The 12632-nt window shown below is 41.7% G+C and overlaps 1 protein-coding gene across 5 annotated transcripts in view; it reads left to right on the forward strand.

Moving 5' to 3' along the window:
- The window catches only part of daam1a (dishevelled associated activator of morphogenesis 1a), a 183900-nt gene that overhangs the window by 59878 nt on the left and 111390 nt on the right, over positions 1–12632 (forward strand). For all 5 annotated transcript variants that reach the window (XM_043697780.1, XM_043697779.1, XM_043697783.1 and 2 more), the window contains one exon: positions 4216–4445. In XM_043697780.1, the coding sequence (XP_043553715.1) occupies positions 4257–4445 (189 nt within the window). In that variant the 5' untranslated portion in view covers positions 4216–4256. The remainder of the gene's footprint in view (positions 1–4215; positions 4446–12632) is intronic.

Below are 12632 nucleotides of genomic sequence, written 5' to 3' on the forward strand. Positions count from 1 at the left end.
TGTAGTTTATTTTCCCTGTCTTTATTATGTTTTTAGTCCACCTTTGCAGGAATCTGAATTTATCTCAGTCATTGGGTCTTGCTACAGATTTAATTGAGTGTATTCTGCTGACCTCACTTCTTTTTAGGTGTGGGCTTGTGTAGTCTTTGGCATGTTTCTTTTTTTGTTTGAGACAAATTGTTGAATCTATTATTGAGTCAGATGTACAGCATGGAAACGTACCCTTCGGTTCAACTCATCTATGCTGACAGGATATGCTAACCTAATCCAGTCCCATTTGCCAGCACCTGGCCCATATTCCTCCAAATCTTTCCTATTCATATACCCATCCAAATGCCTTTTAAATGTTTTGTAATTGTACCAGCCTCCTCCACTTTCTCTGGCAGCTCATTCCATACATTCACCACCCTCTGGGTGAAAACGTTGCCCCTTTTTAAATCTCTCCCCTGTCGCCCTAAACCTATGCCCTCTAGTTCTGGACTCCCACACCCCAGAGAAAAGACAGTGTTTATCCATGTGTCTCATGATTTTATAAACGTCTATTAAGATCATCCCTCAAAAGCCTCTGACGCTCCAGGGAAAACAGGCCCCAGCCTGTTAAGCCTCTTCCTATAGTTCAAATCCTCCAACCCTGGCAACATCCTTGTAAATCTCTTCTGAGCCCTTTCAAGTTTCACAAAATCTTTCCGGTAGGAAGGAGACCAGAATTGCATGCAGTATTCCAAAAGTGGCCTAACCAATGTCCTGTACAGCCGCAACATGACCTCCCAACTCCTAGACTCAATGCTCTGTCCAATAAAGGAATGCGTATCAAATGCCGTCACTATTCTATCTAACTGTGGCTCCAACATTCAAGGAACTGTGAACCTGTACTCCAAGGTCTCTTTGTTCAGCAACACTCCCCAGGAACCAACCATTAAATGTATAAGACCTGCTCTGATTTGCCTTTCCAAAATGCAGCACCTCACGTGTATCTAAATTAAACGCCAAAGTAATAAATTCTATTTTTATTTCCACACTCTAATATGTTCTTAACCTCTCAGCAATTTACTTCCATTGCCTTTGAAAATGCTTAATCAACGTTCATGTCAACAGGAAATGTAAATCTTACAATCTTTGACTTCTTCAGGTGTAAATCTTTTTTCTTCAAATATTGAGTAGTACATTGAAAAGATTTAGAACAATATGCAGCATTTGGATTAGTGTGAATGTTGAAATTGGGTTGTATCGATATATTGCAAGAATATAATTAACCTAGAGTTTACTATGGCAAATTTTATAGTTCATAACACTAAATATTCATGTGAAATAACGAGCAAAATAGGAGCAAACGTATACCACTAATCCAGAATCTGATTTCCAGCATCTGCAGTCATTGTTTTTACCTAGTTGATTTTAACCCTACTGCGAATCCTCTTGCAAGGATGCCTGCCTTGAAGGAGTTTTCCTCCTCTCTACAAGAATCTCAGGCTCTTTATTCCTGATGAAGGGCTTTTGCCCGAAACGTCGATTTTACTGCTCCTCGGATGCTGCCTGAACTGCTGTGCTCTTCCAGCACCACTAATCCAAAGTATGCCAATCAGGCCCATTCAGTGATCTGATCATGGCCTTGACCTCCCTTTACTGCCTGTCCCCATAACCCTAGACTTCCAACTGAGTTTTGATCTACAAGAATGATTATCTACATTGGTCAACGTATATGCATGATGAAGCTACATATCACCAGCTATAGTAATGATTTGGCCAATGGGGCAGATCTGAAACATACTGCCAAGTCTCTGCCATTGTTGTTCTGCATCATTAAGAACTATCCTGATATAACTTGCATGCCAACATTTCTCCCTCCACAGGTCAAATGCTTCAGAAAATGTGCATATTTCCAGCCTATCATTTTGCATAATTTTAAACACCTGCTGTTGAACTTTAGTATTTAGGAACATTTTCATGAAATGCAGTATACTGGAACCTTTTTTGGGGGAATGTTGACGTTATTGGTGTTGATATCCTTTATCTAACTGTCAATATTAGAGTAAAGCATCCTAAATTGTTTTGCACACCCTGTTTTTACCATTTCCTCCATTATTACATAAATTCAGCCTCCAGGAAGGCGGTATTAACTTTACTACTTTTGCTTATTGTCATTCCTGTGCCATGGGTATAATGGTACACAAATGTGAGGCACAACTTGACCTAATCCTATCTGTGTTTGTTTTGCGCAAGAGATCGTGGATTTGTAAAATGATCATGAAGGTTCCCTCGCAATCACTAGTCAGCTGAGAATCACAAGTTCCTTGAATTTTAAATAATGTGAAACTGACATCTTTACATAGGAACTTGAATTTTCGGCTTTGTAATAAATGCAAAATGTCTAGATACTAAATTATATAAATTAATTATCTAAATACAGTAGAGCCTGGGTTTAGAAAGGAATTGGATTAATATTTATAAAGATACTTTGAGCTCAGAGTTCACGTTATGGCTCCATGCAAGCTTGCAAGGATCTAAGAGCTTGTTCAAACATGATTTATGTCTCTTCATATTACTGGAACAGTATATGTCTACCAGTTCTCTAATGCAGATGCATTGGAATATCATCTTGCCTTATTTTTTCTGTTTTAATGTGCATTACATTGTAAGCAGAGACGGCAAAATAAAACACTTTTCGACACTTTTTTTCTTTAAAGAAATAATTTTTACTGCAAGCTAATTGTTACTATGTCTTAAGAGGTTAAATAAAGTTAGTACATGCAGCTCTTCAAGAGATTTGTGCACTTTGAACTGCAACCACACAGAATGTTTGTTTTGTTTTAAAAGAAAGTAATTTTCTTTTAAATTATATGGTGGCTACTTCTACAAATTGTCAGCAGTTCTGACCTCTTCATAATGTTGAATTTTGGAGTATAAAATGTATAAATGTGAACTTTATACTCTCCAAAATTGAGAAGCCATGTACTATTTAAATAGAAGGTAGTGGTACTGGGGGAATTTGGATGTCCTGGTACACTTAATTGCAGAAAATGACTGTGTAGGTAATAGTGATTAGGAGTGTTGGAATATTATTTAAAGTTGGAATGTTTTACTGTAGAGGAGTACAGGGGTATTTGCAAGGCCACATCTGGAGCACTGTATATAGTTTTGTATGGGGGCGGAAAAATTGCTTTAGAAATAGTTCAGAGAAGGTTAATTCAACTTATTCCTGCAGTGATGGGCCTACCTCATGAAGGGTTGAACCAGTTTAACCTGTGTCAGTTGCAGTGTGGAATAAGGGGGGGGGGATTATATTTGAAACATGATCTGGAAGGGACTAGATGAGGTGGAAGAAGGATGTTCCCTCTTGTTTGGGGGAAACTGAAGCTAGCAAATATAAATTTAAGAATAAGGTGTTTGCCTTTGAAGACCAAACAAGAGAATTTCTTTTCTTTTTAAGAGGTGGTGTGTTTGAAACAAGAAGGTAGTGAAGCCTGGATCTTTTATGGATGGTTAGATTCTGAGGAAGGAAGAGTTCAATGGTTTTTGTATCAAACTTTCACCAAAGACTCAATTTAGTTGTAGATAATTATGAATTGTAATAATTAAACTTGGCCTGCTGAAAATTTGGAAACTGCTGTCTAACATATTGACTTAGCTGCCACAGCGTAGTGATTGGTGGATATATTATTGATGTGTAAAATTTTGGGCTATTCAGAAAATCTTTCTATTTCAATCTGATTACTGGACCCATTGTGAACTAATCTTCATCCAAGTATGCATAAATTTGAGAAAGTATACTTGCGTTTATCTAAAAATGTTTTGGCATGCTATAAGTTGTAGTTGCGAATAGAAGCAGACTGAGCTGTTCCAGTACATGCACATTATGGTATTTACTTGAAAAGGTTTACAGCTAAAGATGTTGCTTGACATGTCGAAGTTGTGACAACGCTGGCACTATATTTTCAATTAGTACAATTGATCCTGAAAACAATCCTTGACTACTTTGTGAAAAATAATTGCATTACTCAATTATTGCATTAGCTATTAGAAATTCTAGTCCTCAAAAGATTGATTTTTAAAAATGAAATGGTACTAGTTGTTTTTCTTAAATGAAATGAACAAGTAGAATGTTTATAATGTAGGTCGGAGAAAAACTAACTTGGGTCAACCATGTTGAATATTTAAAACCAGTGCATGTGAATTTTGACTTGCCACTTCTTTACTAATGTAATTATCTCTTTTCAGTTCTGCAGGCACCATTTGCTGTGACAAGTAAATAAAGAAATATGAACATGGCCCCTCGAAAAAGAAGTAGTCGGGGTCTTTCCTTCATATTCTGCTGCTTTCGAGGGAGTGACCACCCAGAAATCACATACAGACTGAGAAATGACAACAATTTTGCATTGCAGACAATGGAGCCGGCATTGCCCATGCCTCCAATTGAAGAACTGGATATCATGTTCACTGAACTTGTGGTATGTATGTAGTCTCCATAACCATCTAACATGAATCTTTGTTTTAAGATGCACATCAATGTGACTTAGGCCAGTTCCGGAGAATTGCTAATTGTGAAATCTTGTTGCAAAAGAATGAAGATTTGCATAAAAGAGGAATAATTGTTTGACCAGAAGTAAATAATGCATGTGTTTGTGTCATCCTCTTGTAACAGTGAAGTAACTTTGCCAAAGTAGTAATCCTATCTGAGATGTTAAAATAGCTTCTTGACAGAGAGAAGTAAAAGTTGAGGTCATGCTTAACTACCACCCTCTCTCCTTTCATCCCTTTTTATTGAGTAAGACTTGTGCACAAGTCACTTTGGCTCTTCTACTTGGGATGCGATGGAACGGGATGTGATGAGTGATAGTAAAGGAAGAAATGTTGAGGGGGGGGAGGAGGAGAGCTTATCAGCTTGTATATCATTATGTATGAAATTTATACAAATACTATTTTGTACAAAATGCATTTTATTCTTTTGTGTATGAGTACCTCTGGCAATCCTAGTATTTGTTACCTATTTATTAATAAATATTCATTATTCTGCCTCTTTCTCCTCCTCTGCTGCCACCTCCATCTTTCCTTTTCTATATCACAGCCATTGCCTTTCCTTTTCTCCTCTGCTGCCTCCTCAGTCTTCCCTTTTCTCCTCCTTGCACCTTGTGCACTGATGACTTCCTTTTATCCTTCCGCCATCCTCCAATCCTGGAGAAGCAGACTCTGCCATGGGTGGGATAGGTGGTGTTTGAGGTGGGTATTGCTCTCTGGATTCTCATTCCACTGCTTGTGCTTGGCCTCCCTTTGCTCCACTTGGTGATGCTCAAAGTGGTTGGTGCCTTTTGGAATGCTTTTCCAGTTTGTTTTCCAGGGGAATTGATTTCCATGTGTCGGTGGGGATGTTAATTTGTTTCAGGAGGCGTTCAGGGTGTTCTTGTGGCATTTTCTGTGCCTCCCCAGTGATTGCTTACCTTTGCAGAGCTTGGATTAGAGCACCGATCCTCGTCCTCTGACCCAAAAAAAGATTCTGTCTGTTGGTTGGTAAGGCCTTTTCTTCCGTGTTGCAATTTTTGGCGGTCTATTTGGGAATTTAGAATAGTGGGAATGAAGGTTAGGGCAGTTGAATGTTCCTCCTGCAGAATGTGGAAGGCAAGGGTCACATCTGGTGTCCATGCTGATTTCGTTTGTAGAAAGTGCACCCAACTCCAGCTCCTCAAAAACCGCGTTAGGGAACTAGATTTGGATGAACTTTGCATCATTCGGGAGGCGGAGAGGGTTATTGAGAGGAGTTACAGAGACGTGGTTACTCGACAGTCACGTGAAGAAGGTAGATGGGTTACCATCAGGGGGCGGAAAGGGAATCGGTAGGCAGTGCAGGGAACCCCTGTGGCCGTTCCCCTCAATAACAACTATACTGTTATGGATACTGTTGGGGGTGGGGGAGGTGGAGGTGGAATGACTTATCGGGGTAAGCAATGGAGCACAGGTCTCTGGCACAGAGTCTGTACCTGTTGCTCAGAAGGGAAGGGGGCAGAGGAACAGAACTTTAGTCATTCGGGACTCCATAGTTAGGGAGAAACAGATTTTGTGGGAATGAGTGACTCCCGATTGGTGTTGCCTCCCAGGTGCTAGGGTTTGTGTTGTCACAGATCGGGTCCTTGGGACCCTTTAGGGGGAGGGAGAGCGGGAGCAATCCCAAGTAGTGGTCCACATAGGCACCAACAGCATAGGTAGAAAGAAAGGTGGGATCTAAGGCAGAAATTCAGGGAGCTAGGATGGAAGCTTAGAGCTAGTACACAGAGTTGTTATCTCTGGTTTGTTGCCTGTGCCATGTGCTAGAGAAGCGAGGAATAGTGACAAGGCAGAGTTGAACACGTGGCTGCAGGTATGGTGCAGGAGGGAGGGTTTTGGATTCTTGGATTCTTGGATAATTGGAGCTCAATCTGGGGAAGTTAAAAATCACACAACACCAGGTTATAGTCCAACAGGTTTAATTGGAAGCACTAGCTTTTGGAGCGCTGCTCCATCAGGTGGTTGTGGAGGGAATCTGGGGAAGGTAGGACCTCTACAAACAGGATGGTCTTCACCTGAACCAGAGGGTTACTAATATTCTGGGGGAAAATTTGCTAATGCTTTTCGGGTGGAGGGTGGGCTTTAAACTAATACTGCAGGGAGATGGGAACCTGAATTGTCGTTTGTGTACAGGAGGTTGAGGGTAGTGAGGTCAGGGATAGGTTTACAAGTTTGTGACAGGGCACTGACAACCAGGATGTTGGTTTGAAATGTGTGTACTTCAAAGCCAGCAGCATCTGGAATAAGGTGGGTGAACTTGCAGCATGAGTTGATACTTGGGATTTTGATGTTGTGGCCATTTCAGAGACATGGCTTGAGGAGGGACAGGAATAGTTGTTTAGATCAGAGTGGTGCTGGAAAAGCGCAGCAGGTCAGGCAGCATCCGAGGAGCAGGAAAATCGACATTTCGGGCAAAAGCCCTTCATCAGGAATAGAGGCAGGAAGCCTCCAGGGTGGAGAGATAAATGGGGGGTGTGGGGCGTGGGGCTGGGGAGAAGGAAGCAAAGAGTACAGTAGGTGAAGGGGGTGGGGATGGAGGTAATAGGTCAGAGAGAGGGTGGGGCGGATAGGTGGGAAGGGAGATTGGCAGGTAGGATAGGTCATGAGGACAGTGCTGGGCTGAAGGTTGGAACAGGGGTAAGGTGGGGGGAGGGGAAATGAGGAAACTGGTGAAGTCCACATTGATGCCTTGGGGGTTGAAGTGTTCTGAGGTGGAAGATGAGGCGTTCTTCCTCCAAGCGTCAGGTGGTCCGGGAGCAGCGGTGGAGGGGGCCCAGGACCTGCATGTCCTCGGCAGAGTGGGAGGGGGAGTTGAGATGTTGGGCCATGGGGTGGTAAGGTGTACTTTTGGTTGTGGGTAAGGTGTTGGAAAAGGTTATAGGAAATAGGATTTATAATCACGTGGAAAGGAATAATTTGATTAGGGATGGTTAACACTGTTTTGTGAAGTGTAGGTCATGTCTAACTAACCTTTATTGAGTTCTTCGAAGGTGACAGCAGGTGAATGAAGGTAAAGTGGTTGATGTGGTGTATATGGACTTCAGTAAGGCATTTGCTAAGGTTCCACACGTAGGCTATTGCACAAAATAGAGTTTTGGGATTGAAGGTGATTTAGTGAATTGGATCAGAAAGTGGCTAGCTGAAAGAAGACAGAAGGTGGTGGCTGCTGGGAAAAGTTCATCCTGGAGCTCAGTTTCCAGTGGTGTTCTGCAATGATCTGTTTTGGGGCCACTGCTGTTTGCCTTTTTTTCTTTCCTAAATGACCTGGATGTGGGTTTGGAAGGATGGGTAGTAAATTTGTGGATGACACTAAGGTAGGCAGAGTTGTGGATAGTGCTGAAGGATGTTGTGGGTTACTGAGAGACATGGGTAAGATGCAGAGCTGGGCGGAGAAGTGGCAAATGGAGTTTAATACGGAGAAGTTTGAGGTAGTTCAGTTTGGAAGGAGTAATAGGAATGCAGAATACTGGGCTAATGGTAAAATTCTTGGCTGTGTAGATGAACAGAGATCTTGGTGCCAGGTACATAAATCCCTGAAAGTTGCTACCCAGGTTGACAGGGTTGTTAAGAAGGCATATGGTGTGTTGGCATTTATTGGTGAGGGAATTGAGTTTCAGAGCCATGAGGTAATGTTATAGGAAGGATGTGGAAGTTTTGGAAAGGGTTCAGAGGAGATTGATTAGGATGTTGCCTGGTATGGAAGGAAGGTCTTAAGAGGAAAGGCTGAGGGAACTGAGACTGTTTTCATTGGAGAAAAGAAGGTTGAGAGGTGACTCGATTGAGACATACAAGATAATCAGAGGGTAGAGAGAGTGAACAGTGAGAGCCTTTTCCTCGGTTAGTGAAGGCTAACACGAGGAGACGTAGTTTTAAATTGAGGGGTGATTGATTTTAGGACAGGTATCAGGGTAGTTTCTTTACTCAGTACTAAGGGCGTGGAACGGCCTGCCTGCAACAGTAGTAGATTTGCTGATGTTAAGGGCATTTTGGGCATTGGGCATACATATGGATAATAATGGAGCGGTGTAGGTTAGATGGGCATCAGATTAATTTCACAGGTCAGCGCAACATCAAGGACCGAAGGGCCTGTATTGCGCGGTTATGTTCTATATACTTGATTGGGGAGTTTTGTGTTCGGCCTGAGGACAATGCTGCATCTGTCACAGCTTTTCATGTGTGAGCAGTGACTCGATACTGACGTCGTTGGCCTGGGAGAGGACTGTCTTTTCTATGCATACCCTGCCACTGGATATACAGGATTTTTGTGAAGGCAATGCTGGTGATGACTCCAAGGAATTACATGTCTGTTGTACATAGTCCATGTTTTTGCTGCATATACAGGAGGGTGAGGCCACTGGCTGTTTTGTAAGCTATAAGCTTGATCCTGAGTTTAAAGTGTAACTTTGAACACATTCTTTTCCTGCAGCATCCATTGGAATCGATGTTGGATATTATCATTAATGCCTGTTCACACATAGGTCACTCGCAGTTTACAGGAAGTGGCAGGAATGAGCTGGAATATTTAGTTTGAGGCCCATTGCCCCACATGCCTGGGTGGATACATTGATGGATTGTAACTTGGCTTCGGGCCTGTGCATACGCAATGTTGTCTATGTACTGCATGTTGTTGACAAAGTTGGAGGTGGTTTTGGTTTGGAGCTGTTAAAGGTTGAATCATTTTTTGCTCATCCTGCAGGTTAGGTTAACTCCACTCCAGCAAGGAGCCTATCTGGAGATAAGGTGGTGTGCTGTGGTGAGGAAGATATGGAAGAGTGTTGTGGTGATGATAGAGCCCTGCTTGACCCCAGTTTGCAATCATAGTGGGTCTGTGGTGGATCTGTTGGCAAGGATCATACCTTGCATGTCGTCATGAAACAGGCAGAGCAATGAATTTCTGCAGGTAACTGAATCTTAGGATATTCCATAATCCCTCATATTTGACAAGAGTTGAAGGCCTTTGGAAGTTCGAACATGACCACGAACAGAGGTCGGCACCTTTCCCTTCACTTTTATTGGATTTGTCACGGAGTGGAAATAATGTCCATTTGTGCCTCTTTGACAAGCAGAAGCCAGTTTGAGATTTTGGGGAGGGGCTGTTCAGCCACTGAAAGGAGATGGGTTGAGGAAGATTCTCACGTCGATCTTTCCCATGGCAGGCAGTGGGGAAATCCTTCTGTACTTTCCACAGTTGTACCTGTCTCCTTTCTGAGATCTCCCAGCATGCTTTATTCCTTCAAGGCAAGGACGATGGCTGTGGATTTGTCAAATTTTTTTTTTTGAGCTGTCAGATGGCTTTTTTTGACTTTACAATGGGTTGATTATGCACTGAGATGATGGCAGGTACTGTGGCATGATGATGTCGAGAGCACTTATGTTGAAGGCTGCATCTTGATTGAGGAGGTCCTCTAAGTGCTGTCTCTAGCAGGCGTTGATTGCTTGTTGGCTTTTATTGAGGCACTCTCTGTTTTGGTTCTTAGTGGAGTGAGTCTCAGGATTCTCGGTCTGTAAATAACTTTGTACTGAAGAAGTTGTACACTTCATGGCTATTGACGAGTGTCATGCTCTTTTTGTACCCACCATCTATTCTTTCGGTGACTGTTTGTTTCTTTATTGCACCTCGTCCTTCAGTTGCCTATAGGTTTGTTTATTCTCATTTGAATTTTGTTGGAGCTACCGGTTCACGAACACATCATGCGTGTGTTGTGGGAGATCCTGAATCTCTTGATCATTCTTGTTGAATTGGTCTTGGTTCATGGTTGAGATGCTGAGCATCTCTATACCATTGCTCGCTGTGGTGGCGTTTGGAGGGGACCAGTTGCTGTGGGCACTTGTAAGAATCTGGCACATTGGTCTTCATCAGGATAGTTGAGAGGCACCACCTGAATACGTCTACCTTCTCAGGGTCTTTTAAGTCCAGCAGTAGTGAGTCATCTGTGGCAGAATTTTCCTCGCTGAGATGTTAGAATGCGGTGACAACTTCTTGCCACAGAGGTAAAATTCAAGTGTCTATTGTCCATTGTCATTATCCATTGTCATTAGGTGTTACCGATAAACAGGTTTGGGGCGGCACGGTGGCACAGTGTTTAGCACTGCTGCCTCACAGCGCCAGAGACCCGGGTTCAATTCCCGCCTCAGGCGACTGTCTGTGTGGAGTTTGCACATTCCCCCTGTGTCTCCGGGTGCTTTGGTTTCCTCCCACAGTCCAAAAATGTGCAGGTTAGGTGAATTGGCCATGCTAAAATTGCCCATAGTGTCAGGTGAAGGGATAAATGTAGGGGAATGTGTTTGGGTGGGTTGCGCTTCTGCGGGTCGGTGTGGACTTGTTGGGCCGAAGGGCCTGTTTTCACACTGTAAGTAATCTAATCTAATCTAAGTTCCATTATGTACGATGGGATATGAGGAGATAAAAACTGAAAGGAAGAAGTGGTTGAGAGAGTGGATAAGAGATGGAGTGCTGATCAACTTGTATACAAACTTAGAATCATAGAGTCACAGATGTACAGCATGGAAACAGACCCTTCAATCCAACTCGCCCATGCCAACCAGATATCCCAATCCAATCTAGTCCCACCTGCCAGCATCTGGCCCATATCCCTCCAAACCCTTCCTATTCGCATACCCATCCAGATGCCTTTTAAATGTTGCAGTTGTACTAGCCTCCACCACTTCCTCTGGTAGCTCATTCCATACATGTACCACCTTCTGAGTGAAAAAGTTGCCCTTTCGGGCTCTTTTATATCTTTACCTTCTCTTTCTCTAAACCTATGCCCCACACCAGGGAAGTGACTTTGTCTATTTATCCTATCCATGCCCCTCATGATTTTATAAACCTCTATCAGCCTTCGCTCCAGGGAAAACAGCCCTAGCCTATTCAACCACTCCCTATAGCTCAAATCCTCCAACCTGGCAACATTCTTGTAAATCTTTTCTGAACCCTTTCAAGTTTTATAACATCTTTGCCATAATTAAGCAATTTGGGGGAACACTGATCTAGCCACATATGAATTTCTAGAGCGAATGTAAGGTTCTTCAAAGACTGCTTAAATGATATATTTTGCAGTGCCCATAAGATGCATTTTAGAGTGAGCATTCTTGATATGTAAACAATTGACTGACAAACAGATCACTGATGGGTTGACTGATTTTTCTTTTATTCAATGAAGCGAAGTTCTACTTTTAAAGAAATCATGGACGTTCTGTTGATCCTGAAAGTGCACCTATTAAATTGGACTTAATTCAAAGCACCAATTGCTAAGCAGAGGGAGGATTTTGATAGAATGTAGAACCTCAAGTTTGACTACCTATTTTCAGCTGGGCTTAAAAGTTATTGTTGAATTTGTATTGGTACACAGCATTATCATTCTGTTAGTACTGTTAATTCATGAAAATTCTATTATCGTAGCTTCCATACTTACAGGTATCCCATCTAAGGAATGATATTTCGTGTCTGTGCTGAATTGATTTTTCCGATTGTGTGGAATTTTTTCTACAGCAAGAAATTGTGAAAGAATGCCATATAAGTTAGGGTTTTTTTTTTAGGGAGTTTGAAAATGAATAACTTACTTTTGAGAATGTTGTAAACCTAATTTAATAGTAAAAGAGTTGAGAAAATCCCGTTGCTCAATTGCTGTCCATTGTCTAATTCTCAGGCAGTTTGCTGTTGTGATATCAAAAGTACATTTTTTTTAAAAAAAAAAGTGCTCTATAGCACAGAAATACATGCTTCATAACTGTTATTTTGAGTTTATACTTCTGATTTATAAATCCATCTGACATTATTGAAGGCTGTATGTGACCTTGTTACATTGAGTAGGAAGTCTGCATTGATATTTTGAGTTAATTACCAACAATTTATAAATGACATTTATTAATGTTCAAAATACATAAAGAGCATTTAAGAAAAATCCTGGTTCACCTGTTTGTGTCAGTTAAATCTTGTGTTTTCTGTTTCTTTTTACGCAATTATTAGTCTGTGGGAAGGTATTTAAATTTGGGTTTAATTCTACAGTCCATGTGAGTACACATTGTTTGACAGTATATAACTTGAGTGTATGAGTTTCATTTTGTCTAAAACATGTCAGAGTCAGTAGAGGCATGGT

This window comes from Chiloscyllium plagiosum, chromosome 10, assembly GCF_004010195.1.
Source record: "Chiloscyllium plagiosum isolate BGI_BamShark_2017 chromosome 10, ASM401019v2, whole genome shotgun sequence".
Lineage (NCBI taxonomy): Eukaryota > Metazoa > Chordata > Chondrichthyes > Orectolobiformes > Hemiscylliidae > Chiloscyllium > Chiloscyllium plagiosum.